This window comes from Semicossyphus pulcher, unplaced genomic scaffold (genome assembly GCF_022749685.1).
Source record: "Semicossyphus pulcher isolate SPU_LCO1_2020_fin unplaced genomic scaffold, fSemPul1.0.p SCAF_22, whole genome shotgun sequence".
NCBI lineage: Eukaryota > Metazoa > Chordata > Actinopteri > Labriformes > Labridae > Semicossyphus > Semicossyphus pulcher.
The window spans coordinates 12,997,663-13,021,459 of NW_027211696.1; the positions used below are offsets into that span (position 1 = coordinate 12,997,663).

The 23,797-nt window shown below is 40.4% G+C and overlaps 2 protein-coding genes across 2 annotated transcripts in view; both read left to right on the plus strand.

Moving 5' to 3' along the window:
• Positions 1-3,421: 3,421 nt before the first annotated feature.
• nxnl2 (nucleoredoxin like 2) lies at positions 3,422-6,121 on the plus strand. The gene is made up of 2 exons (XM_069673742.1): positions 3,422-3,957; positions 5,397-6,121. The coding sequence occupies exons 1-2, from the start codon at positions 3,656-3,658 to the stop codon at positions 5,563-5,565; spliced, it is 471 nt and encodes a 156-aa protein (XP_069529843.1). The 5' UTR covers positions 3,422-3,655; the 3' UTR covers positions 5,566-6,121.
• A 3,281-nt stretch (positions 6,122-9,402) lies between these two features.
• The window catches only part of LOC138601900 (chondroitin sulfate N-acetylgalactosaminyltransferase 1-like), a 47,318-nt gene continuing 32,923 nt past the window's right edge, over positions 9,403-23,797 (plus strand). Inside the window, exon 1 of the mRNA XM_069673199.1 lies at positions 9,403-9,498. The gene's annotated coding sequence lies outside the window, so the exon portion shown is untranslated. The remainder of the gene's footprint in view (positions 9,499-23,797) is intronic.

Genomic DNA, 23,797 nt, shown 5'->3' on the forward strand with positions numbered 1-23,797 from the left:
AGATCTTATTTAAAGCTCCTTGCGGTTTGTGTTGATTTTGGCGCCCCCTGTGGACAAAGCTGTCCCTCTTATCTCTTTGCTGATTTTGTCCTGTACATGCTTAAGTGGTGGTTTTTAACAAAAAATATCATCCTGCTTTCTTTAACAATCATGTAGCACTTTAAATTTTTGCCCTGGAAAATGTAAACAAAGGCAGCGTGCAGTTAATCGCTTCGTCTGACACCTACCCCCCCCGCCAGCGGTTTCAGACATTAAAAATAACTGTATAGAAATAATCAATCTTGTCGCTGATGGTCTGGTTTGCTTTTGTACGTCACATAGAGGCCTCAGAATTAATTTCAGTCTGTTTCATAACTAGTCAAAAAACACCTCACAGGAGCTTTAAGTTAAACAAATTAATATAATGAGGTTTATTGTTACATTGTGTATGCATCCACAATCAACCTAAAAAGTAAATAAATAAGAAATCCAGCAAAGTAAATATAATATAATGTGCTTTCTATGAAATTGTCATATCAACTAAACAGGACTTAATTAAAGTAAGAAGTCCGTGGGCCAGACCAGATATCGGTACCATCTGAGTGGGCAAAACCTTACCTATCCTAAATTGTCTATAGGGTCAATATAAGTAAATTAAAATATGATAGCCTTTCTACAGGAGCAGCTTTTCATATTTTGTGAGCATTTTCTTATTTTCCCGTATTTATGGCTTTTGAATGATTTGCAAAAAGCACAGAAACAGCCAATATCACATAAAGAGTGATGTAATCTTGAATCGAAGGCAACTAAAACATTAATAAAGGTTGTTCACAGTCATTTAAGCAATGTGTTAGAATGTGCAAACACATTCTGTTGTTTTGAAATGAAAAAAATGCTGTTTAAATAAGTAGGTTGAATAGTAATAGGGTGGAGTGGGACATTAAGCTTAATAATTTATGCATATACTTACATCCTACATACTAAAAATCCATACTGAGCTCATCATAAGCAAATATGTGCTAAAAAATATATAGGCTATATAGATTCTGCGGCCATGACATCTCTTCAGAGAGCGTAGAACATTCAACTCTGCAGTGAACTGTGATGGTAAGTAGCTCCATAGTGTTCTGTGTTATGGTGTTTGCAGTTTGGACTACTCCCTAGGCTGATGTGGCCACTGGCAGTCTATGAAATACCGATATCAAAGGTGGAAAGGCGAGAGAGGCTGGTTCATTTGTATATTAGGAAATGGCTTGGAGATACGGGAAAGGCATACTGCAGCTACCAATTACTAGCTGAACAGAGGAGTTTAAGTGTCGAAAGGTCAGGACAGAATTGTTGTTTTTAGGGAGCAAAGACATGGTAGTGAGTAAATTGTCCCCAATCCAACGAGAGGGAGGAAATGGAACCCAAGACGAGCAGTACAGGAAGCAAAGGCAGCTCCGAGGCATTCAGAGATGGTAGGCAACGTGCAGCAAGGCCGGAGGGGCTTGGGGCTTAGCTCGAGTAAACCAATGTGGAACAAAGGAAATCCCAGGGAAAGAAGGAAGCGGGAATGGAGCAGGTACGCCAACAAGAAGAAGTTGTAAGGTGTACTCAGCCTGTGACTCAGGCTAAGCAGGGACAGTGGATGAACTGGGAGAGTGTAGAGAAGAGGAAGCTTAGCTGGAGGGACCTGTGGAGTACGGAGGATAGTCAGATCAAGTTCCTGATAGGGGTTACTTATGATGCTCTGCTATCATCCCAGAACCTAAAATGTTGGGAAGAGGGGGACCCAGCGTGCCCATTGTGTTCAGAGACAGCCACCTTGAGGCATACTCTGCCAGGTTGTAAGTTTAGTCTGTCACAAGGCCGGTATATATGGCGACATGAACTTGAAAAGTTTAGCAGCGGGGGTTGAAGGTAGAAAGCAACAGGTGAATTTAATCAGGAAAAGAGTGCAGCAGTTTGTCCGTGAGGGTGAGAAACGTAAAGGAGGTAGGGGTTTAAGCAGGCAAGAGTCAGGCCAGCTAAAGGTTGCTCTAACTTGAGGCCTGACATATTGTTAGGGTCTGTGAGTCAGCAGAGAGTTTATTTCATAGACCTGACCGTGCCCTGGGAGGACTCAGTGGAGGAAGCGTATCAAAGGAAAAAGGTTAGGGATTAAAGGTTAGGGTTTGTCCTGTAGAATTTGATGTAGAGGGTTCATAGCACCATCAACTATCTCATTACTGGGAGAACTGGGATTGAGTGGACAAAGTCAGCGAAAGGCTGTAAAAGAGATGTCAGAGGAAGCAGTTAAAACAAATCAGTGGATTTGGATGAGGAGAAATAATACCAAAACAAATCTAACAGTAATCCTTATTCTATTCTTTCTTCGTACATAAAGTTAGCACAAAGAATAGTTGCATTGTTAACATAAGGATTTGATAGCACAAGGTTGTGATGGGCGGTGAGAGCTAGCATGGAAGGGGTGGCTCTGGGACACCAGAGCTAACTGTTGAGCCTCCCAGAGGTGTCGTGGGCCAAATGTAATGAAACACTAGTAAAGGGAGGTGCCTACTTGATAACCCTGTTGATTTGCTGCCTCTCGCCGCCCATCTAACTACAAGTTTGAGTTGTGGGGGCCGTTCAAAGCCGTGCGGTAGGGTAGGTAGTAACGGCTTGGGGTTAGAGTTACCCTTACCTACCTTAGCCTAAATCCACCATCTTCCTTGCTCTCTCTTCTCTCCTCTCTTCCCTCATGAAAGTGGGGAAGAAGCGGGAGGTAGAGCGTACAGCCTGATCCGGCAGGGGTGAGTGTTAGCCCCGGACTAGCCCTCTCTCTCTATTTTTCTTTTTGTGTTTAAAACATTACTTTAGTGTCAGTGTTGTCAATACCTGGAGCTCATATGAACGGAGCCTAAGTCTGTTGAAGATGACAATGCTGCTCGGGTTGCGGTGACGATTAGTGAGGGAGTGGCTTGCTAAGGTGAGCAGTGATGCAGGCAGGGTGGAGACTTGTGATTTAACATACCTTTGTTGATCCAATTAAAAAGAAAAATGATACAGGGGTGTGACAGGAAAGACAGGAAAAACAACAAGGTTCACTTGTAAGCAAAAGTAATTTTACAGAACAGAGCATGACATAAAGAGCTATTTTTGGTACAGTTTATTTTTTTGTTTGGAAAATCCACAAGAAGAAATTAATTTTTTTAATTAAAAACTGCATCAACAGGACTTAACTATAAGAGGCCTTTAAAATAAGAGGCATTTTAAACTAATTGTGTGTGTGTAAAAGTCGGATCAACCACTGATAAGTTATAAGATATGGACAGTTTTATGTTTAATGCTGTCAATATTCCAAAATACACTATATAAAGAATCAAAATCAAAAGAAGAACCTAAAGCGGCTCTGCGCATGCGCTCGTCTTGGCTGCCGTAAAGGGTCCAGAGTTGTCGTGCTGCGCCCGGTCTGGAAATTACTAGCATACGAGCGGCGTCTGAATGCAGCTTTCCCCAGAAACCCACATGGCTAATGAATTACAACAGTGTGTTCTTGTGTCCTCATTGGTCCACGGGTGATTATCGGGATTGGCTGTAAGTAGCTTTCTCAGAAAGGTGCACATTACAGCGGAACTAACACAAGGAAATGTGAGCTGGAGCGGTCACACCTCCACCTCTTTATTTTGAAGTGTGTCGGGAGACTCTCGCAGACATGGTGGAGGTTTTTACCGGGCGGACACTGCTGAATAAAGACGGGGATTTCGTGGACCCTGAAGAGGCTTTGAGGAATAAAGTAGTGGGGATCTATTTTTCTGCGGGATGGTGTCCGCCTTGTCGAGACTTTACACCCATCCTGTGCGACTTTTACACGGAGCTGGTGGAAGAAAATGAACCTCCTGCTCAATTTGAGATAGTTTTTATCTCTTCTGACAAGTCGACGGATGACATGGTTGAATACTATCATGATATGCACGGAGACTGGCTCGCTCTGCCCTGGACGGATGATTACAAACAGTGAGTATCAAAACTGAGTGAAAAGTCAATGGAGTTTGGTTCTTCAAGTTAGAAAGTGTATTTCTTTTAGCCTTTTCACTACTTAAATACATAAAACATACATTTTGGACTTCATTAAGTATGCCAAATACTTAATTAGCTGCTTTATTTGTCTTCTATCTTGTTAAGGTTTGACACTATTGACTCTCCAGCCTATTAGGCTGCGCTCCAGCTTATGTAAAATGCTTATGAGGGTCACCCTCTCAGGGATTAGGTTTAAGTGCAGAACAGGCAGCTGAGAGTGACAGTTACTTCAAGAGTGATCTAGGCTAGTCAGTTTTAATGTTATGGTTTAGTTTTTATTTCAATTTTATAACCTATGTTTCATTTCGTCTTTGTCTTTTGTTGTGTACACAAGTTTATCTTTGGACCTGCAGCAGCATATTCAGTACTTGTCTTCTTGTAAACGCATGTTCAGTGGTTGCATGAGTGGTGGATGAAGTGCTTTAAGTCAAAGTAGCAATACCACAGTAAAATCTCTGCATTTGAATGATTTTTTTAAGTAAAAGTAAAGATGTATAACAAGCTACATTTTCTTATCAATCAAAAAACGACTGTCAGCGTTATGTTGTATTAGAATATATTCATCTTTGATAATAACTTGTAATTTGAATAAAGTTAATCATAGTTACAACAATAACAATACAAGGGTTACAGCAATACAGCGGTTATTGTCACTACTGACTGATCTGCTGATTATTTTCATTGGTTTACAACATGTCAGGAAGTGGTGAAAGGTGTCCTTTCATATCTCGAGGAGTTCAAATCAACATGTTGAAATGTCATTTTTTGTCCAAGCAGGAGTTTAAAACTCCCAAATATTCAGTTTCTGATAAACCTGGAAAAATTGAACCAGGGAATTTTTGCATTTTTGCTCGAATTTTTGATCACTTATCAAAGCTATTAATAACGTTTTTTGTTGATATGCTCAACCCTTAATCCACAATAAAAAAATGTCACTAAACAGCCATTTTTATTCAAAAATTCTCATTTTTTCTGATTTCAACCTCTCAAATGTTTCTGTGGCTTGTCTTTGTTATATATTAGCCTTAACTTAACTGTAAATCTTTAAACTAATGGTCACATAAAACAAGAAAGTTTGAAGACATCACCCACGCTTCAGACATTTTTTTGCTGATATTTAATAGAGAGCATCATCAGCTAATTTATCAATAATGCCAGCCCTTAAAGGCTCATTAAAGGTGAGCTTTTTATGTATTTTAAAAATATAATTTGTTTCTTTAATATTCTAAGGAAAATGCCTCTACTCCACTCCATTAACCTGACAGTTAAAGCTACAAAATCCTTCCTCAGATAGAGATTTGTACATAAAGCTGAATATGTCATATATGTAATTGCCAAGTGTTCCAGTGTTTCTTTGTGTCTCTTTTCTCTCTCAGTGAGTTGAAGCAGCGCTTCAAGATCACAGCGGTGCCCAAACTGGTGATCGTGAAGGAGAACGGCGACGTGATCACGGACAAGGGCAGGAAACAGATCAGAGACCGTGGCCTGGCCGTCTTCAGGTCCTGGCTGGACGCTGCGGAGATCTTTCAGAACTTTAAGGGTTAGAAAAGGGAAACTGTCAGCCTTTCTTTTCATGATGGCTACTGCTGCCACATTAGAGAGATGAACGAAACCAAAATATTTCTGCTTGATCATGAGATTTCTAAAGAGACGTGACAGAGCAAATTATATTTATGTTGCATGAAATTGTAAATTTCTCTTTATTCAGGTCAAATCCTGGATATTTTCTGCTTCTTAAACACTCTTAAATGCTTCAAATGAAACATTTGGTTGAACTGTTCTCATAAAAGCTTTAATGAGTGTTTTTGGAATAGATGTTACTTTCTTTTTTAAGAATTTAAAAGCTCCAAAAGGTTTGGAAACACTGCTATTTTAGTTGCTAACTTTTACCCAACATGCTATGCATTTAAGACGATCCTCAGGCGTGGTGGTTCATATGTGAGAAATGCGCTGCTTTAGGGAAATGTTAGCTAGTGCATTAAACTTGCCTACTATAAGTAGATGACTTCTCTCCAGAGTGCTTGCTTTTGTACTTTTAAAGTCTGACTTGTAGTTCTTCTTTGAGCTGCATGTATATTTTTGTATTTTGTTTTTTATGAGTTAAGACTATTATTATTAAAAAAATATCTCTATACTCTGTTTGGTGACAGATTCATTGTCAGGTTTATTTCTGTTTTGATGTCAACAAGCTTCTGTGTTTGTTCATACGCAAACAGTTATTCCCTTTAGTCTCGTTAAGACACGCAAAGCCCACAGGACGCAGTTTTCAACATGCTAGCATTTTCACATCCTTCGTCCTAATTGCTCCCCCCCCCTTGTGCACGCTGACACTGCTGTTATCACTTTGTATATAAAACATCCATCAGGTATGATGACATTACGGTGAGTGTGCACAGGGGCCGGTTGCTCCAGCTCTGCCTGCTTTGTAATATTTAACGCTGCAAGTCTTCAAAGAATCGCCCGTCACATCTCATAACGCCTGAAGGCTTCATTCAGGGATAAATCCCCCTCATCAGGTCAGTATTTCATCACCGGCGGGTCTCGGAGGACGGTGCAGAGAAAAAGATCTTTCCTACATCTCAGTCCATCTGAGACTACAGTGATGCAACGCCTCAAAGCAAAGCAGAGGGAGGGAAAATGAAGCATATCACTTAAACTGTTAGTTAGACAGACATGGATAAAACTTCCTAATGTGTTATGACATCCACTAGAAACTTAATTGATGTCGTTTGCATCATTGTTCCTCTGGTGTTCTTTTGTAGAAGTTGCAGTTTCATAGTCAACCATGTGGGGTCACCATTTTGTCACTTATGAGGATATGGTGTTGACTTGCAGGAAAGATTTCCCCTCTATTCATTTAATCACTCATGCTTCATTTGAGGCATTCAGAGTATAAATGTTGCAGCAGTAGAATCAATACAGAGATAATTAAAGGAGCAACTCTCCCCTGGAAAAAGCCACTGTCAGTGAAAGATGGTGTTCTCTGTAATCAATATGGACTGTACTTATATAGCGCTTTTCTTGTCTTCTGACCACTCAAAGCTGCTTTTACACTACATGTCACCCAATATTTGAAATTGACGCCATAGCTGTGGAGAAAGTTGTACAAACAGCTTGTGTTTTTGCCCCTTCTACCAGCGTGCATTGCGCCGCTCCCTTTGAAAGGAACGGCTTAGTGAGAGATGCTGGAGTGTTTTCGCTGCAGGCAATGGCTCAGAGCGGTACAGAATCTGAAATATGACAAGAATATACCGGTGGATCATCAGGTCTGCAGTCTACATTTCAAACCTGACGGTTTTGAACGAGACATGACATCGAAGTGTAGTTTAGCGAGCTCCCCGGCCTCCGCCGGATGACGCGTTTTACGTGGTCTGGCGGAGTTTTTCCAGGGCCCATTGGAGAAGAGGGTAGCGTCCTCCAACGTCACAGAGCATTTTTTTCCCACTATAATGGCATTAGCTCCCCAGAATAGCATGATAAGACTGAGGTTGAAAATCGGCGAACTGGCCCTTTAAGTTGCAATTTAGTCTAGATCACTTACAGCCCCAATTTAAATCCAACTCCACTGGAAAATGTGATTTTATTATTGCGTCTTCATTCGGATGTTTGATACTCGAAGTCTTTTTTCACATTCATCTGCTAAAAGGGTAAGTTTACTTGTGCAGTTGAAGACATCCAAGCGCAATGACAATGTAATAACATGTTTATATCCATCAGTTAAACTTCTTAAAAGTCATAGATTATGTGTTTTTAACTTATGGACGCTGAATGGGAGGGGCTCTCTGTGTTCCATCTTTATGTCAGACATCGAGGGCAGCGATTTCGGCCTCACCTTGCCATGCACATTTCTTCCTCATCATATGACAGTCCGCCTATCTTATCACAGGTTTAAATGGAAATTACATTATCCTGTTGGGTGTAGGGGTGTGTGGGTGATTGTGTTATCATATTAGCTGTGAGTGTGTGAGTGTGACATGAAGCGAGGTCAAAGGTCAACATTACCCCCATTATTCTGGCTCTCAAGACCTCAAACAAGGATGTTGCTTATCAATACTTGAAATGTCACTTAAGGAGTATTTACAAGGTTGTAGATTGTAACTTCTCACTCTATAAAATGTCATTAAAATAAAAATAATAAATAAAATTAAAATCCACACGAGCTATACTGGACTCGGTGATGAAGCAAGTCTCCCCTCAGCTCTCTAGTTTTGTGTTGATAGTTCCTGCCTGCAGCCTGATACAGACCCGAGTCTGCAGGTCACCTCAGATGAAGATGGATCTTTATGTCGACTTCACGTTTATTGGACTCAGTTGGACTTGTTGAATGAAAGGCGGTAGTGTTTCTGCTCCTGTAACGGTGTTGTTGAATCAAGTAACAAGGCTGTCTTTATGCCAGAGCAGGGAGGAGGGAGGCGGAGAGCTGGGTGGACCGGCGGACCCTGCACGGAAAGAGCGACAGTGTCAAGGTAGGCTCGTTGTTAAATAGAACTTCCGTGCAAAACCTTCAAAATAAGAGGCGTTGATAAAATAGTGATCGGTTATATGCAAACACTTCGGTTCGTTCCAAGAGTTGCACTTTAACAGTGGATAAGGTGAGGTCACAGTAATGGACCTAGGCTGTTTGACTGTCATGGGGCACAGGAACTCAGAGAATTGTGTTGAATTTATGAAGAAAAAGTTTCAAACCCTGGTTAAGATTAAAACGGTTTTACTTTTAGTTTAAAAATAACTACTGCATCCTTTTATAAAAACACAGCAAACCATTTAATATTCAAACATTAAGAAGCGTGTAGAGGCAAGATAACAACAAATGATCTACCATATAGAAATCACCATGACTTGATATTGGGTTTTCTGGACTGGAAAATCACCTTCGTGAGGACATTATCACATTTTCTTACACATTTTTAGAGTGCACCAAGACCCTGTAGTTCAATAGTAATTTTAGGAGTGAGGTTTAAATATAAAGTATCCCTTGTTACCCTGTTAATAAAGAGTAATATTAAGGGTGTGTCACCTGACAAAGATCCAAGTAGGATGGACATTTTGTGATGATGATTTTGATTATTATTATAAACTATTATTATTGTTATTATTTGTGACATGGGGTATGTGTACAGTTTTGCCTGTTATTTTTTTTGAATTTTCTGTCAATAAAGTCTATCTTATCTTACCGATAATGAATCATAAAGCATCCACTGTTTTTTAATTTGTTAAAAATTCGTCTAATTTGTCTAATAGACCCACGTGTGTAACTCCATTTTATTTTGAAGGCAACCCCTCTCATTTCCGGTGCTGTTCTTCCTCTCCCCGGCAGGCTTCACGCTCCTCGGCGGTACAAACGCTCCCACCCGCTCGTGCACTCTGAATTGTCGGCTCTAGACCGGTAAAGGGCTGCAGGACGGGACTGCTGCAGCGCCGGGACGGAACAAAACCTCCAGTCAGGACTGACAGAAGAAACGAGTGAAGGAGTAAGAGGTACGTTGACCGGGCGAGAGAGCGATTTAACACTATAAACTATAGATATTGCCTGCCGATAGCCATAAATGTAAAATTATAATGATAAAATCTTAATTAAGTGCGCATAGGGTGAGTTTATAGTTATCTTAATCTCTCTGCTTAACGTTAACTTTAAGTTTGCTGTATTTCACCAGTCACTTTTAGAAAGTATTCATGAAAAAAAAAGACAGGCGTAAATTGTAATTTAATTAAGTCAAATTTTCCCCACAACGCACTTTTTGGACACGCTTTTATTTTGAAAGCAATCAGTGGAAACATTTTCCTCAATTACAGTTTAACTTGCCTTTCTGGGAGTTTAAGTGCTTCTTTGTTGTAGGTGAGAGCTGTGCGGAGGAGGTTTTATTTACTCATTTACTTAATACATACTTTCCTTTCATATTCTATATAAAAGAAACACTCCTTATCGGCAATGTTATGACATACCAGCCAGGTTATAAATCTGAGTCATGTTTAAGTCAATTGAAAAGCAAAATCACACACGGGAATAAAAAAACGAAAAAAAAAACGCCCACAATAATTTCTCTTAGGTAGCTAGACCCAGATAATGAAATTACAAGCACTCAGTGAAAGTGCAGCTTCTTTCCCACACAGTACTCCTCACTCACGCACGCACATGCGGAGAGTACACAGCATACTGAGCGAGCTTGTGGCTTTATCAGGAAAACGGTCCTAATCCTGCTTAGTGCATTCAGTAACAGGCACCTAGCACCCAGAAATATTTGGTTTTCATGCTGGCAGAGTTGTTTTTCTCTCACATTGGAAGAATGAAACTGCAGATTATGTAGGATTTGAGGATGTTCAGCAAACAAGAAACATGTGCACATGCTGAGAGTAAATTACTGCATGCGCCTGCACCCTATATGAGTGATTAAGTGGAAAAATTGATGTGATACTTGATGACATATACATGCCTGGAAGATAAAGTTGCCCCCCTTTTATATGCTCGATACACGTGTGCGGGTGTGTGCCCTAATTGTCTGTTTAGTGTGTCCATGTGTGTGTATTCTCATGTTTCACAGATCAGATAGCCGATTCCAACAGGACATTTACCCCGTAACATTTTGATGGCGCTGATGTAACGTCCCTGCAGCGTATTGCAAACCTCTGATTATATTACAGTTGCCCTTGCTCATTTAGATAATGCCGGTTTACAGAAATCTATTAAATTAAATGGAGAGCATATGAAAGGTGTATTGCCTCAAGGGCTGACTGTCAGTTTCGCTCAACCTGTGTATATTCTCAACGGCAGAGGGTGGAACGGGTTCAGTCACTGTTATTGCTGTAAACAACAATAAGACTTGTTTTTACTTGCTAACAGCCAAACCTCAAGTTGTACACCTTTGCATGCAAAGAGGCTACTGTTGACAAATTTAGCCTGGTAGTAAAGTCAGTGTTGCGGTTTACTGTCCGGGGAGAAGAGGGAAGTAATGAGCTCTGGCCCCGACTGACTCGCACTTCGCATCTTTCTCAACTCATTTCCCAAACATTTATGTAGGATATTGCAAAGTAGGTGATGTGCAATTATGACGGTTTGTTGCAGGTTAATGGCTGAGAACATTTTGCTCTATTCGTCATATTCCTATGGCAACCATTTCCCCTTAGCGGATAGTGTTGTATTTTTATATTACAGAGTTGTAAACTGTAAAACTGTTGGGAACCTGACAAATCACAACAATTTCACTGCTTCTGAATTGGTCAACCACTGAGAAAACAATGGTGAGGGAAAATCTTGAGGGGTTACTGACCATGTTCCAGCATCAAACAACATATCTGATAACTCATTAAAGACAACAGCTAATATAAGCATTAACCAATTCCTAGCTAGCATTAGTATTAGCTAGTGGAAAATTATAATTTACTCAATAATGGGTAACTTCTCTTTAGCAGAATATTCTCAACTGACAGGGCACACTGTTCTTAATCCAATGATGTCAGGTTGCTCTTCTTCTGCTAAGATATAACAATGTCTTGCTTTTGTGACCTTCACATTTTACTCCAAGATAAGAAGTTGTTTTTTTCTCACCACCAAGATGCATAAAAATACACAGAAAGAAATACTCTTCGCTTCTGCTTATGACTCTTTTGCATTGCAGTTGTCCCTTTACAAAAGTTGTAATAAAACACAATACAATAGTAAAGTTGTAAATTCCTAGCCAATGGTAATATTAGTTAGCTAACGGTTGGTTGAATAACTCATTAGCTTCAGGCATTAGGAAACAGTTAGCATTCAACCAATTCCTAGCTAACATTACTGTAAGCTAGCTAAACAATCCATTAGCTAGGATGCCTTTCCTTTCCTGTCGTGTAACATTGTCGAAAAACTAATATTAGCTAGGATGTGGTTGAATGCTTATATAAGCTGTTGTCTAACGCTAGCTAACGACTTGTCAAATATGTTCTTTTATCTTGAAATAACTCATTAGGGACAGACAGCTAAGTCACAACAGGTAACGATAGCATTCAACCAATTCCTAGCTAACATTACTGTAAGCTAGCTAAATAATCCGTTAGCTAGGGAATTACGCCTTTCCTATCATATCTTGTAACATTGTTGAAAAACTAATATTAGCTAGGATGTGGTTGAATGCTTATATAAGCTGTTGTCTAACGCTAGCTAACGACTTGTCAAATATGTTGTTTTATCTTTAAATAAATCATTAGGGACAGACAGCTAAGTCACAACAGGTAATGATAGCATTCAACTAATTCCTAGCTTACATTACTGTTAGCTTTTTTACATTACCGTTAGCTAGGAAATTACGCCTTTCCTATCATATTGTGTAACACTGTGGAAAACTAATATTAGCTAGGATATGGTTGAATGCTTTTTATAAGCTGTTGTCTAACGCTAGCTAATGCCTTGTCAAATATGTCCTTTTATCTTGAAATGACTCATTAGGGACATGCAGTTAAGTCACAACAGCTAGCGATAGCATTCAACCAATTCCTAGCTAACATTACTGTAAGCTAGCTAAATAATCTGTTAGCTAGGAAATTACGCCTTTCCTATCATATTGTGTAACACTGTGGAAAACTAATATAAGCGAGGATGTGGTTGAATCCTTATATAAGCTGTTGTCTAACGCTAGCTAATGCCTTGTCAAATATGTCCTTTTATCTTGAAATGACTCATTAGGGACATGCAGTTAAGTCACAACAGCTAGCATAAAATACAACCAATTCATAGCTTACATTACTGTAAGCTAGTAAATGATGCCTTATAGTATCGTGTATCATTGTCGAACACTAATGTTCGCTTGGAATAGGTTAATTGCTAACTTAGCTGTTGTCTAACAGTAGCTAGCAAGTAATGAGATATGTTTGTTTTTTTAATTATGGCCAAATGTCTCTCCCCATTTACACTATCCATCCCAATGGGGAAGCAATGACTGGATAAGGACTGTCAGATTCCCTACATTTATCTGGTGTGAAACACAACAACCTTATCCTGTTGATAACAGCATTTGAGTTTCCTATCCTGAGGATAAGGTTGCAGTGTAAATAAGGTGAGATGCCATCTGTATAATCAGCTAGTCAAAATTTCCCTCCTGTAAAATCACTGTCAGCAGCTGTGAAGCCTGTCAGAGAGGGAGTGTCTTAGTGCACAAACTAAGATTTATTATATCGCACCATAATTACCCGGAGATGAGCTGTGCCCTATCAGAACTGTATTGTGGTTTGTCATTATGTTCCACTGAATGAGGGAGGGCCAACTAATTTCCCTGTTGTGCTCAGACATACTGTATATAGCACATTGTAGAATTGGGTGGTGGCTGCTGTTTCATTGGTATATGGAAGAGATCAATCTCCTCTTTTGACTCCTAACGGCACTAAAATCAATGTTTTTCTTCCCTGCTGCTCATTTAAATCAGAGTAACTCACTTATGATGGCTGACAGATACTGTCTGCTGTCATAACACACTGACAGATGCTATTTTTTAATACTTATATTGCACATCTCCACACTCCAGACAGACAAGTTCTGTAGTCTTAAAGCTGCTTCTGTTATCCACATTTGATGTGATTTGTTCGTGATATACAGCAGATATCCACCAAAGAACACATAACACAAACAACAATCTTGATAATGCTGCCTTACAATTCTTTAAGTGTGTACTAAGATGAACATTTTACAGTTGATGAAAATGTAATCTGGTAAACAAACTATTTAAATGCAGAAGTGAGTGTTTCTAAATTTGTTAGCTCTTCATTTTTTCTGTTACATGCTTAAAGTGTGTAGAAGAAAATAATATCAGTATCTCAATCCATCCTCTTTTCCGTTAATGTTTATGCAAAAACATTTTTGGTGACTCATCTTGAACTAAGGGGAAATTTCTCCAATCAAATGTAGTTGGGGAGGTCACAAGCATCATATTGCCCTAATTAGGCCCACACATTTATTAGTTAATCTCATTCTATCTAATATTGTGTGTTAGGGCGCAACTAACATTTGCTCATCAACTGGCATAGAGAGGGTGTATTTGGATGCTACAACCAGTCAGAGCATGTACGTTCAGACTTCGGGTAAATGTGGCCCAACTCCGGTCAGGTCTGTTTTTTAATGACAGTGTGAACGGCACAAATCACATGGAATCTCATCTTTTCAACTGCCTCTTTCATATTTGGTCCTAAATCAGATACAGGTCTGATTTTGTTGCAATGCGACCTGAGTCTGAACTGTTGTACCTCCGTCAGTCGTCACAATTCTGCGCTGGCGGGAGTCAAACTGTAAACACAAACGGCTCCGACTCCGCCTCCACACACACCTCCAAACTAAAGTAGCAGCCATTGCTCCACAAAAAGCCATAACAAAAAAATGTGGCTCTCTTTCTCCTCATCCTCGTCTTCATTATCATCTGCTGTCGAATTCACTGGCTTCCACGGCACATCAATTTATACATGAAACTGTAAACGCTGACTTCCATGGCACCCATGTTTGTTTACGTACGACAGCGTGCTGCTCGTAGTCTCTGTTAGTGTTCTTTTGCGAATGCGGGTCAATTCAGAACTGTGACCAGTTCACACTGCAATCTGATATTGGCCACATTTTAAAATGAATCGTATCTTAACAATAAATCAGAATTGAGCACGAAGGCTTGCAGTGTTTGATGTAGCGGTAGGCTGCTAGATTTTGAGGCAAGGTAGCTAATTCCAGCATGTGTTTCATATGGTTTTAAGTTTAACATATGACACAGTGGTTTAGCGTAACATGAGTAAGTAAATGCCACAACGGTGCTTAAACCCGCCCCATATTAGACAAATGCTTGTGATTGGCCTGACCTAAATCCGGTCGGATGAAAATCAGTCTGAATGGTATGGGGCAAATAAAACATGATCTCCCAGACTCATGTTGTTCTTTGGCTGGACCAAGAGAAGATGTTCATTTTAAAGTGATATAAAACAATCAGAGAAGCTGGAATAAGAGAATAATCAGTGTGTCGTTGCAAAGTTTGCGTCACGTATCTATCTATATATCTAGCCATAGTTACATTCTCGTTTCCTGCAATGACCTATTTTCCCCATGGGGCTCCATTAAAGTTTCATCTGATACAATCTAACCTAACTGTGAAGAAATAGGACACTTTGAGGACCAGCAGATAGGAAAGGAAGGGGGGCGGGTGGTGAATGTTAACACGGGCCGCCTGTAGTGAAGTAGAGGAGTGTAATGTGGTTTGTTTTTTAAGGGCCTTCCAGATGGCACGTCGACAGGAAGGTTCCGGGGAAACCGGCCCCTAATGAATGGGAGGGAGAATCACCTGAGGGGACAGGAGACATCAAAGAAACCTTTCTCTGCCTCTCTCTCTCCTCCCTTTCCCTCACACATATGCTCTCTTTATCCTCTGCTCTTCATTTTCTCCTCACACCATGTATCTGATCTAACCAGTTTATTGGCTCCCTCAAGTAATCTGTGGGCACAGTTAACGTTGTTTTTTCCCATTCATTTTTTAATTTATCTTAATTAATCTCTCCTCTCCTCTTCCCTCTTCCTCTCACATCCTTGTTTCCCTCCCCAGAGGACATTCCTCATTTTTACAGTGCGATAGCCGGAGGGCAGGTTCAGACAGAGCTGTCGGAGGAGACGAAGCCCTGACATTCACCGAGGCCATGCTGCATATAAACGCATTAACATCCTTGACCTGTAACAAATACGCAGCCCACTAGAGGCTGTAGGAAGACAGGATAGAGAGGCGCTGACAGACAGTATGGAGCGGTGTTTAAACATGCACGGATCTGCGGTTTATCGGGTTGTTTGTAATGATGTCAGAGGCCACACGCTTAGGGAGAGGGGACGTGCATGGGAGGGGAGTGTTTAGGGAGGAAGGGTGTTGTTTAAACTTTGCAACCATGCACTCTACTATAAACACGCGTGCACTCTTTGGAGGATGACCATCTGTATTCAAGAGACCAAAACAGCAGTTTTCTTTGTATTAGCCCATTTCATACCATTAAAGCAGACCTGCTGGTTTTAATTGGCGGGCTATGGGCCCTTTAATCATTTATAAATGATACAATTATGAAAAATCTTTAAATTAAAAAAATAAAAAAAGACACCCCAACTCTCACACTGTTATTGCTGCCATATGGAGCTATTGTCAGTGCATTTGTTATTATATTTTTTGATAATTACGTTGTGATTGTATTATTAGAGGGTTTACAAGAGTCCAGCAATGATTAATTATTCAGCATTAGATGTTTTGCCTTGACAGCAACACTTGACAGATGACAGTAATCAAGCTGTGTTAGGCTTTGATTGTTTTCCCAACAGTTACTGTGTTAACATTCTTTCATAATAACTGTGATATAACAAGAATGAGACGTCTCTTCATTACTGAAGATGAGACTGTTGATGTATTTATGTTGTTTTGTTTGCTGTGATATTAGTGAGGTTGAGGTGTCTTTTCTGTAAAGTGCTAATCGCGAAGGTTTTCCTTTAAATAAATGTCTGTTAAGTCTCTATCTATCGCTGAATGAGGTAACACAATGGTGATTGAGGCTATGCCCCAGTGATGAAAGCCTTTGCATTTGCAGTATATAGTAGAATTTTGTAATGGGCGCATGTCGCGAAATATGTAGAAAAAATCACGCTCAGTTAGTGACGCGTTTCCATCAGCCAGCAGTGGTTGGTCTGCCAGAGAGGGTAGGCGGAGCTAAGTGGCTGCTTTTTCGATGAAAAGATTGATGACTACAGATACAACTTCAACAAGACGAGGTCAAAACCTAGTATGTGGCTGACCGCATCAGGTCAATGTGCGCTTTTGTGAGCAATGTGTTACAAGGACTGTCCTTATGAGGCCGATGATGATGTATTTGAAAGCAGGTGCGTGCTGCGGACGTAGGTGAGGACAGCGGACGAGCAGCCTAATCCCTAAACCGCCTACTCCCCAAACAAAGTATCCAGAGCCGTATTGAGAAGAGAGAAGATTGATGACTACAGATACAACTTCAAAAATAAGTGAAAATCCAAATTAAAAGAAACAAATTGGACGCTCAGATGAAGGCAAACAGTCTAAAAAGGAAAGCAACCGTCAGCGAGGAAAATCAAGAGTTACAACCGTGACAAAGGGAGCCAACTGTAGACGCGTCTTCCTACAATATCCGAGTATTGCCCCTAGGTGGCGCCCAAGAGAACAAAACTGAAATCATCAGGATTATAAATGTAGATTCAAAATTTTGTTTAATAGAATAACACGTTACTTCTTTTCTGAGTTTAAAAAGGGGGCATTAACACATTTAAATTCCTACATCCTGTAAGATGTCGGACATAAAAAATGTAAATGACCGGCTGCTTGGCACTTGTTTTCAAATCTGGCCCGTGTAAGACAAAGTTATTGAATTAACATGCATTGAAGTATACTTTACATAACAGGTAATTATCTCCATTCATTACCGTACAATATGAAAACCTCTTTGCAGTATCTTGCTTTAATTGAGTGACATTTTCAACATTCGGCCTGGATCAAGTTACATTTTTGTTAGATAATATGCAGAGTGTTAAAGTGGAACTCCTTTCACATCAAGATCCATTTATGTATTATGGCTGAGAACCTCTCAGTCGGAGGAAACAGTTGTTTAATGTCTCCAGTGTCTCCCTGAGGAGCTTCGTTGAGCGTATGATGATGTCATTGGGGTTTATCTCCCCTTGGGTTTGAAGACTTCCCCTTTTCAAACAAAAAAGCCTGTGTTACTATTTGGGAGTGTGGCTTTCTAAATACTCATGTGCTTATCAGTTGGGGATGCTCTAACTTAAAAACGCTACTATTTGAATTTTCTAAAATGTTTTTGGAGCTGTGCTTTTCAAAGAGACTTAAATGTCAGGATATCTGAAGCTGGGTTCGTACAGTAGTTGTTGCAAAGGGTTTACAAGAGTCCAGCAATGATTAATTATTCAGCATTAGATGTTTTGCCTTGACAGCAACACTTGACAGATGACAGTAATCAAGCTGTATTAGGCTTTGATTGTTTTCCCAACAGTTACTGTGTTAACATTCTTTCATAATAACTGTGATATAACAAGAATGAGACGTCTCTTCATTACTGAAGATGAGACTGTTGATGTATTTATGTTGTTTTGTTTGCTGTGATATTAGTGAGCTTGTTTAGAAAAGATTTTCATTTAAATAAATGTCTGTTGAGTCACTATCTTTCGCCAAATGAGGTCACACAATGGTGATTGAGCCTATGGCCCACTGATGAAAGCCTTTGCATTTGTACTATTTCAGACTGGGTGTCATGGAAACAATCCCAAGCGGCGGCCAGTTAGTGATGCGTTTTCCATCACCCACGCCATAGAGAGAGAGAGAGTTGCAACATGGCAATGATGGATCATGGAGCATATTGGACCTCCCCTGACATGACTCTCATCTATATAGCTCTGGATACTTTGTTCAGGGAGTAGACAGGGCTGCTCCTCCAATGCTCGTCCACTGTCCTCACCTACGTCCGCAGCGCACACCTGCTTTCAAACACATCATCATCGGCCTCATAAGGACAGTCCTTATAACACATTGCCCACAAAAGCGCACATTGACCTGATGCAGTCAGCCACATACTAGGTTTTGACCTAGTCTTGTTGAAGTTGTATCTGTAGTCATCGATCTTTTCTTGTCTTCAACAAGACGAGGTCAAAAGCTAGTATGTGGCTGACTGCATCAGGTCAATGTGCGCTTTTGTGGGCAATGTGTTTCAAGGACTGTCCTCGTGAGGCCGATGATGACGTGTTTGAAAGCAGGTACGTGCTGCAGACGTAGGTGAGGACAGTGGACGAGCAGCGGAGGAGCAGCCCCGTCTACTCCCCGAACAAAGTATCCAGAGCCGTGTAGATGAGAGTCGCGTCAGTGGAGGTCCAATATGCTCCATGATCCACCATTGCGATGTCGCAACTCTCTCTTTCTATGGCTCTGAAAATACCGTCACTCAATCACTCAGTCAGTCAGTCAGTCAGTCAGTCAACTTGCTTCACGTTGTATTAACTTTTAAGAAACTTTAGCTGCGTCAGACACTTGTAATAGAATATATCAGCTGCATATGCAGACCAATCAGATTTTCCACTTGGTGTCTTTGTAGTTGTCTGTCTACAGCTGCACTTGTACCACTTATTGTACAGCTCTGATTCCTGCTCTGCTGTAGCTTTGGTCTATTGTTATTTTCTCTCTCAAGTCACACACATTTCTGAAAGTGCATCCCTAAATCAAAAGTGTACCCTTTTAAACTGATTAACCATCCAATGATTATGTAACTTAATACAAATTGGATGTGCACCAACTCAAGCGAGTTCCACTCTTCTGGTTTCAGATCCTAGATTTTCATACCCATACTTCATTTTGAACAAAAATACACTTAAATATCTAAAAGTAAAATATGAAAAAGGTCAGCAGAAATGTAAAGTGCTTTATTTGCAGCTAGGAAGCGAAAAACATGCTCACACTGATCATTTCAGCCCATATACGCAATCCACCCTGCTGTGGGCCTATTTCTTATTTCTTTCCTGCCATTTCTCTCACTCCTTTTCACACACTCTCAATTAAAGCATCTGCAAAGTGCATCTGCCTTTGAGCAGAACACATACTGTATGGTCTCAGTGCATACATTATTCTTTAAGTGTGGCCTGCTTGGCCTTGAATATATTCAAATACAAGCAGAGCGCAGAAAAAAATCTGCTCTTTAAATCCGACTACGAGGCTGAGACGCTACATTTGTCACGACGAGAGGGTCGCAAGGTTGCTTCTCAAATGTCTCAGACATTTAAAAGGCTGACCTGTGAAGGCTGTAGTACAGAGACGAGTACACACACAAAGATAACCTGTCACTTGCGTGTGATATCTGCTGCACTAGTGCGACCAGAAATGGAGGACTGAGAGAAAATTCATACTTTGTGTTGTCAAACAGCAAACTCTGTTTTCGCACTCTTTCCTTCCTTACTTCTTTTCACTCCTTTTTTTAACAGGTGTTAAAAGGGTTACATTAATATTTTTGCTGCATTCACACTTACTGAAGCACACACACACAAACACACAGCTAGCCTGTGGGCAGGAAGCAGTAGCAGCAGGAGGGGAGGAAGTGATTTCGAAGGCTGAACCAGATGCCGCAGAGCTCTGCTTTGGAAACATGTCTGGCCACCAAATACTAAATCATTCTCTTTTTCTTCTTTCTTTTTCTCTCCTTTATGACAGCCCGATCATTTATTTCATCTCTTTCTCTTCATGTGACCCTGAACTACTCTCGTCCCTGCATCTGTTTCTATTTCGAGACGAGAGAATGAAACACGCGATAAGAGGGGAAAACACATTTATCAGTTATGCCATCTCAGGAAGTGGAAAGAAATGTGTCCTCTGCCTTGTTTCTCTGTTGGTAAACACGCCTGCATGTCGATTTATTAGTTCTGTGGATTTCTGCAGATGAGGTCCTGTTGAAACAAACACCAGGAAGCTGCAGTCAGGTGCTCCTCCTGCCAGAGATGCAGAGATAAAGAGGGGGTTGTTCCACAGGAAGTGTTGCATATCATGTCAGGTTCCAACTAAGTTGTGTTTCTGTTGAAACTGGCAGCTACTGAGAATATACAGTAAAAGAGTGGCAATATACAAAACTAATTTGCATTATATAAGGGGAAGTCAGGGCAGGGTTGTTATGGTGAGGTGCCAAACGGAAAGTCACACATTTAAATTATGTATTTTCTCTTTCAGTTTGGGTTTACTGGAAATTCTAGCAAAACACAATCTGTGATAACAACTTTCACGAACCTTAACTAAAGTAGATTTGTTGCCTTAGCCAGTGGTTCTCAGCTGATGCAGCCTCAGGACCCACCATCACCTCCCATCATCAGCCCTCAAATTTCTTTATTAAAAAATGGTGCAGTTGAGAGGACCTGAGACAGAAAGAAACATCACAGTGTGTTAGCCTCACAAAACACAACAGTAAAATAGTCAAGCAAAATGACCAGCAGGTGGCAGTGCGAGGAAAATAGTCCCTCTACAAGTCATTCAATTAGCAGCCTTTTTTAAAGCTCCTGTGAGGAGTTTTTATCTGGTTATGAAACAGACTGAAATTAATTGGCATTACTCTTTATGAGCTACAAAAACAAACCAGACCATCAGCGACAAGATTGATTATTTCTATATAGTTATTTTTAATGCCTGAAACTGCTGGTCGGGGGGGTAGGTGTCAGACGAAGTGATTAACTGCACGCTGTCTTTGTTTATTTTCCAGGGCAAAAATTTAAAGTTACTGATACATATGACTGTTAAAGAAAGCAGGGTGAGATTTTTTGTTAAAAACCACGACTTGTACGGCTTTGTCCACAGGGGGCGCCAAAATCAACACAAACCGAAAGTTCGTCACAGGAGCTTTAACAGAAATGAGCTAAAAAGGTGCATCATAAATGCAACTGTCCGGCTCATTAAGTTTCAAGAATGTAACTAATCGGTGGATACAGAGTGTGAATTAACTACACTGCTGCTGCACACACGTCATAGGAAACCCATGTCCTTCAAAATATAAAAACTAAAAAGGAAAGCGACCGTCAGCGAGGAAAATCAAGAGTTACAACCGGAGCCAACCGTGGACGTCACACATGCAACACTGTCTGGATATCTGGGAAGTGTGCTCCCGCAAATACCGAGTTTCGCCATAGGAGCCACCAACGAGTTTGGGGGTAATTCCTGGGGGAATACACAACCAACCCAATATGTGTGGGAATATTTCAGTTAAGACCAAAATAGTGGACCCGTTGCCTATCCCAAAAGCTACTATAGCTATGCAAGACGAAAAACACTATAAGGGCCCGATCAGACAGTGTTTTGCAGGCTGTAAAACGCGAGGCGCACCGCACTGCCTTTTTTGTGGAAGTAAACACCCGATTAGACAGAGCGCGTTTTAGCAGCTGGGCTTTTTTTCTACTGTTGTCAAGGCAACCACCAAATCGTTAGCTGTCATTAACCTAACCAATAAAGCCCGCCTCTCCTTTCATACGATTGGACAATGAGAAAAAAACGGCCATGACGTCGGTCGCTTTTCTGCTTTGAGTTAAAGTTTTTTCAGCTGGAGGCACTCGGAGCGTTTCCTCAAAAACGCAGGGCGCTCTGCAACGCAAAAGCAGCGCGCAAAAAGCGTCCCTCTCATTGAAAACAATGACAAAAAGCCGCCCCCAGCTGCTTAAACGCGTTCTGTCTGATCGGGCCCTAAGGGAACTATTGAATATACCTTGTAAACAGTTCCGTTTAATAGAAATGGAATGTGTTATTCATTGATTTCTTAATGTGATAATATTTGCTTTACACAGTGTCTAAAGGAAAAATAAGTATCACTTATAAAACAAAGATAAGAATTGTATGGTTACAAGTCCGATAACACAGAACAGGAAGTTGCAGAAGCCTGTTTAGACATCCCACTTGCCAATATAAGCAAACATGATTATTTAGCTGTCGGTGTTCCTGTGTAGCAGCCATGCCTATCCCCATGGGGAGTCAAATAACCAGCCCTCAATCCACCCATTCATTCCCGGTGAGACTCGGTGGTTTGACTGTGAGGCTCTGCTCATAAATCTCAGCCACACCAGCCTCTTTTCAGTGATGAATCTTTCGCTTGTCGCTTGTAACAACAGGGATTGACGGCTTTTTTCACAGAGGACCTGTACTTCTATTGTGTTTGTGATGCGTCTGACAATGTTTCTAAAAGTAACGTGTCTCAGCAAGGTCGCAGGGGAAGAAGTGCATTGTTGTCAGATAGAGATATTCAGGATGCTTTGGTATTGTTTCCGTATTATGTGTGACATTATGCCATATTTCACCTACTTTATATCAGCACTGAAAGTATTTGCCATTAAATTCATCTACAGAAACTAATTGACAGCAATAATAATATTTTTTAAAGTAGGTTTAGCCTTAAAGGAAATATCCTTATTCGCTCTACTGCTAAAAGTTAGCCTAAATATTAAGCTAAAACCAGTACATTGGTAGCTAGCTTAGCAGATGAGCTAACTGACAATAAACAGGGAAACCAGCTAGTCAAAAACAAGTCAACACAAACAAAATACATAAATGAGTTGTTGTTTTACTCAGTTATGTCCATAGACACAGTAACTTTAGCAAAAAAACATTACTTTGATTTGTCTGTACGCTAAATTTGAAGCTACAGCCAGCAGAAGATTAGCTTAATTTAGCAGAGGAGCTTAAAGGCAGGGTGAGTCAGCAAAATAACCAAAAATGAAACTTTGTGGTTTTGTCCTGGACTTTTTTTTTGTTTTGGGTCAGTGCACATTAACTTCTCCATAAAGTTTCACCTTTACATGTCTGTAGACTATGCTAATTATGAAAACACAACCAGGAGACAAATAGCTTAGCTTAGCAGAGGAGCCTAAAGACCTGAGGAAACAGCTAGTCAAAGCAAAGGCTAACTAACACAAAAAAAACAAAAATTCTGAATGTAAGTTTGTGGTTATCTTGGAATAGTAGTTATAACCTGGACATTTTTTGTCCATGCGCAGTACTTCTCCATAAAACATCACCTTTAAATGTCTGTCAGGGCAATATGAACAACAAGAGTTAGCTACATACATTTAACATACATTTTACACTTCAGATTTGTGGTAATCAGTGAGCTCTAGGTGATGGTAGGTCTATTTTTTAGTGTTTCAAACAGAGCCAAGCAACTCTTTCCCCCCCTGTTTTCAGTCTTCATGCTAAGTATGCTAAGTGCCTTTTGGCTGAAGTTAGCAGGACATTTATCGGTTAAAGTTACTTAACTATAAAAGCTTAGCTAAAGT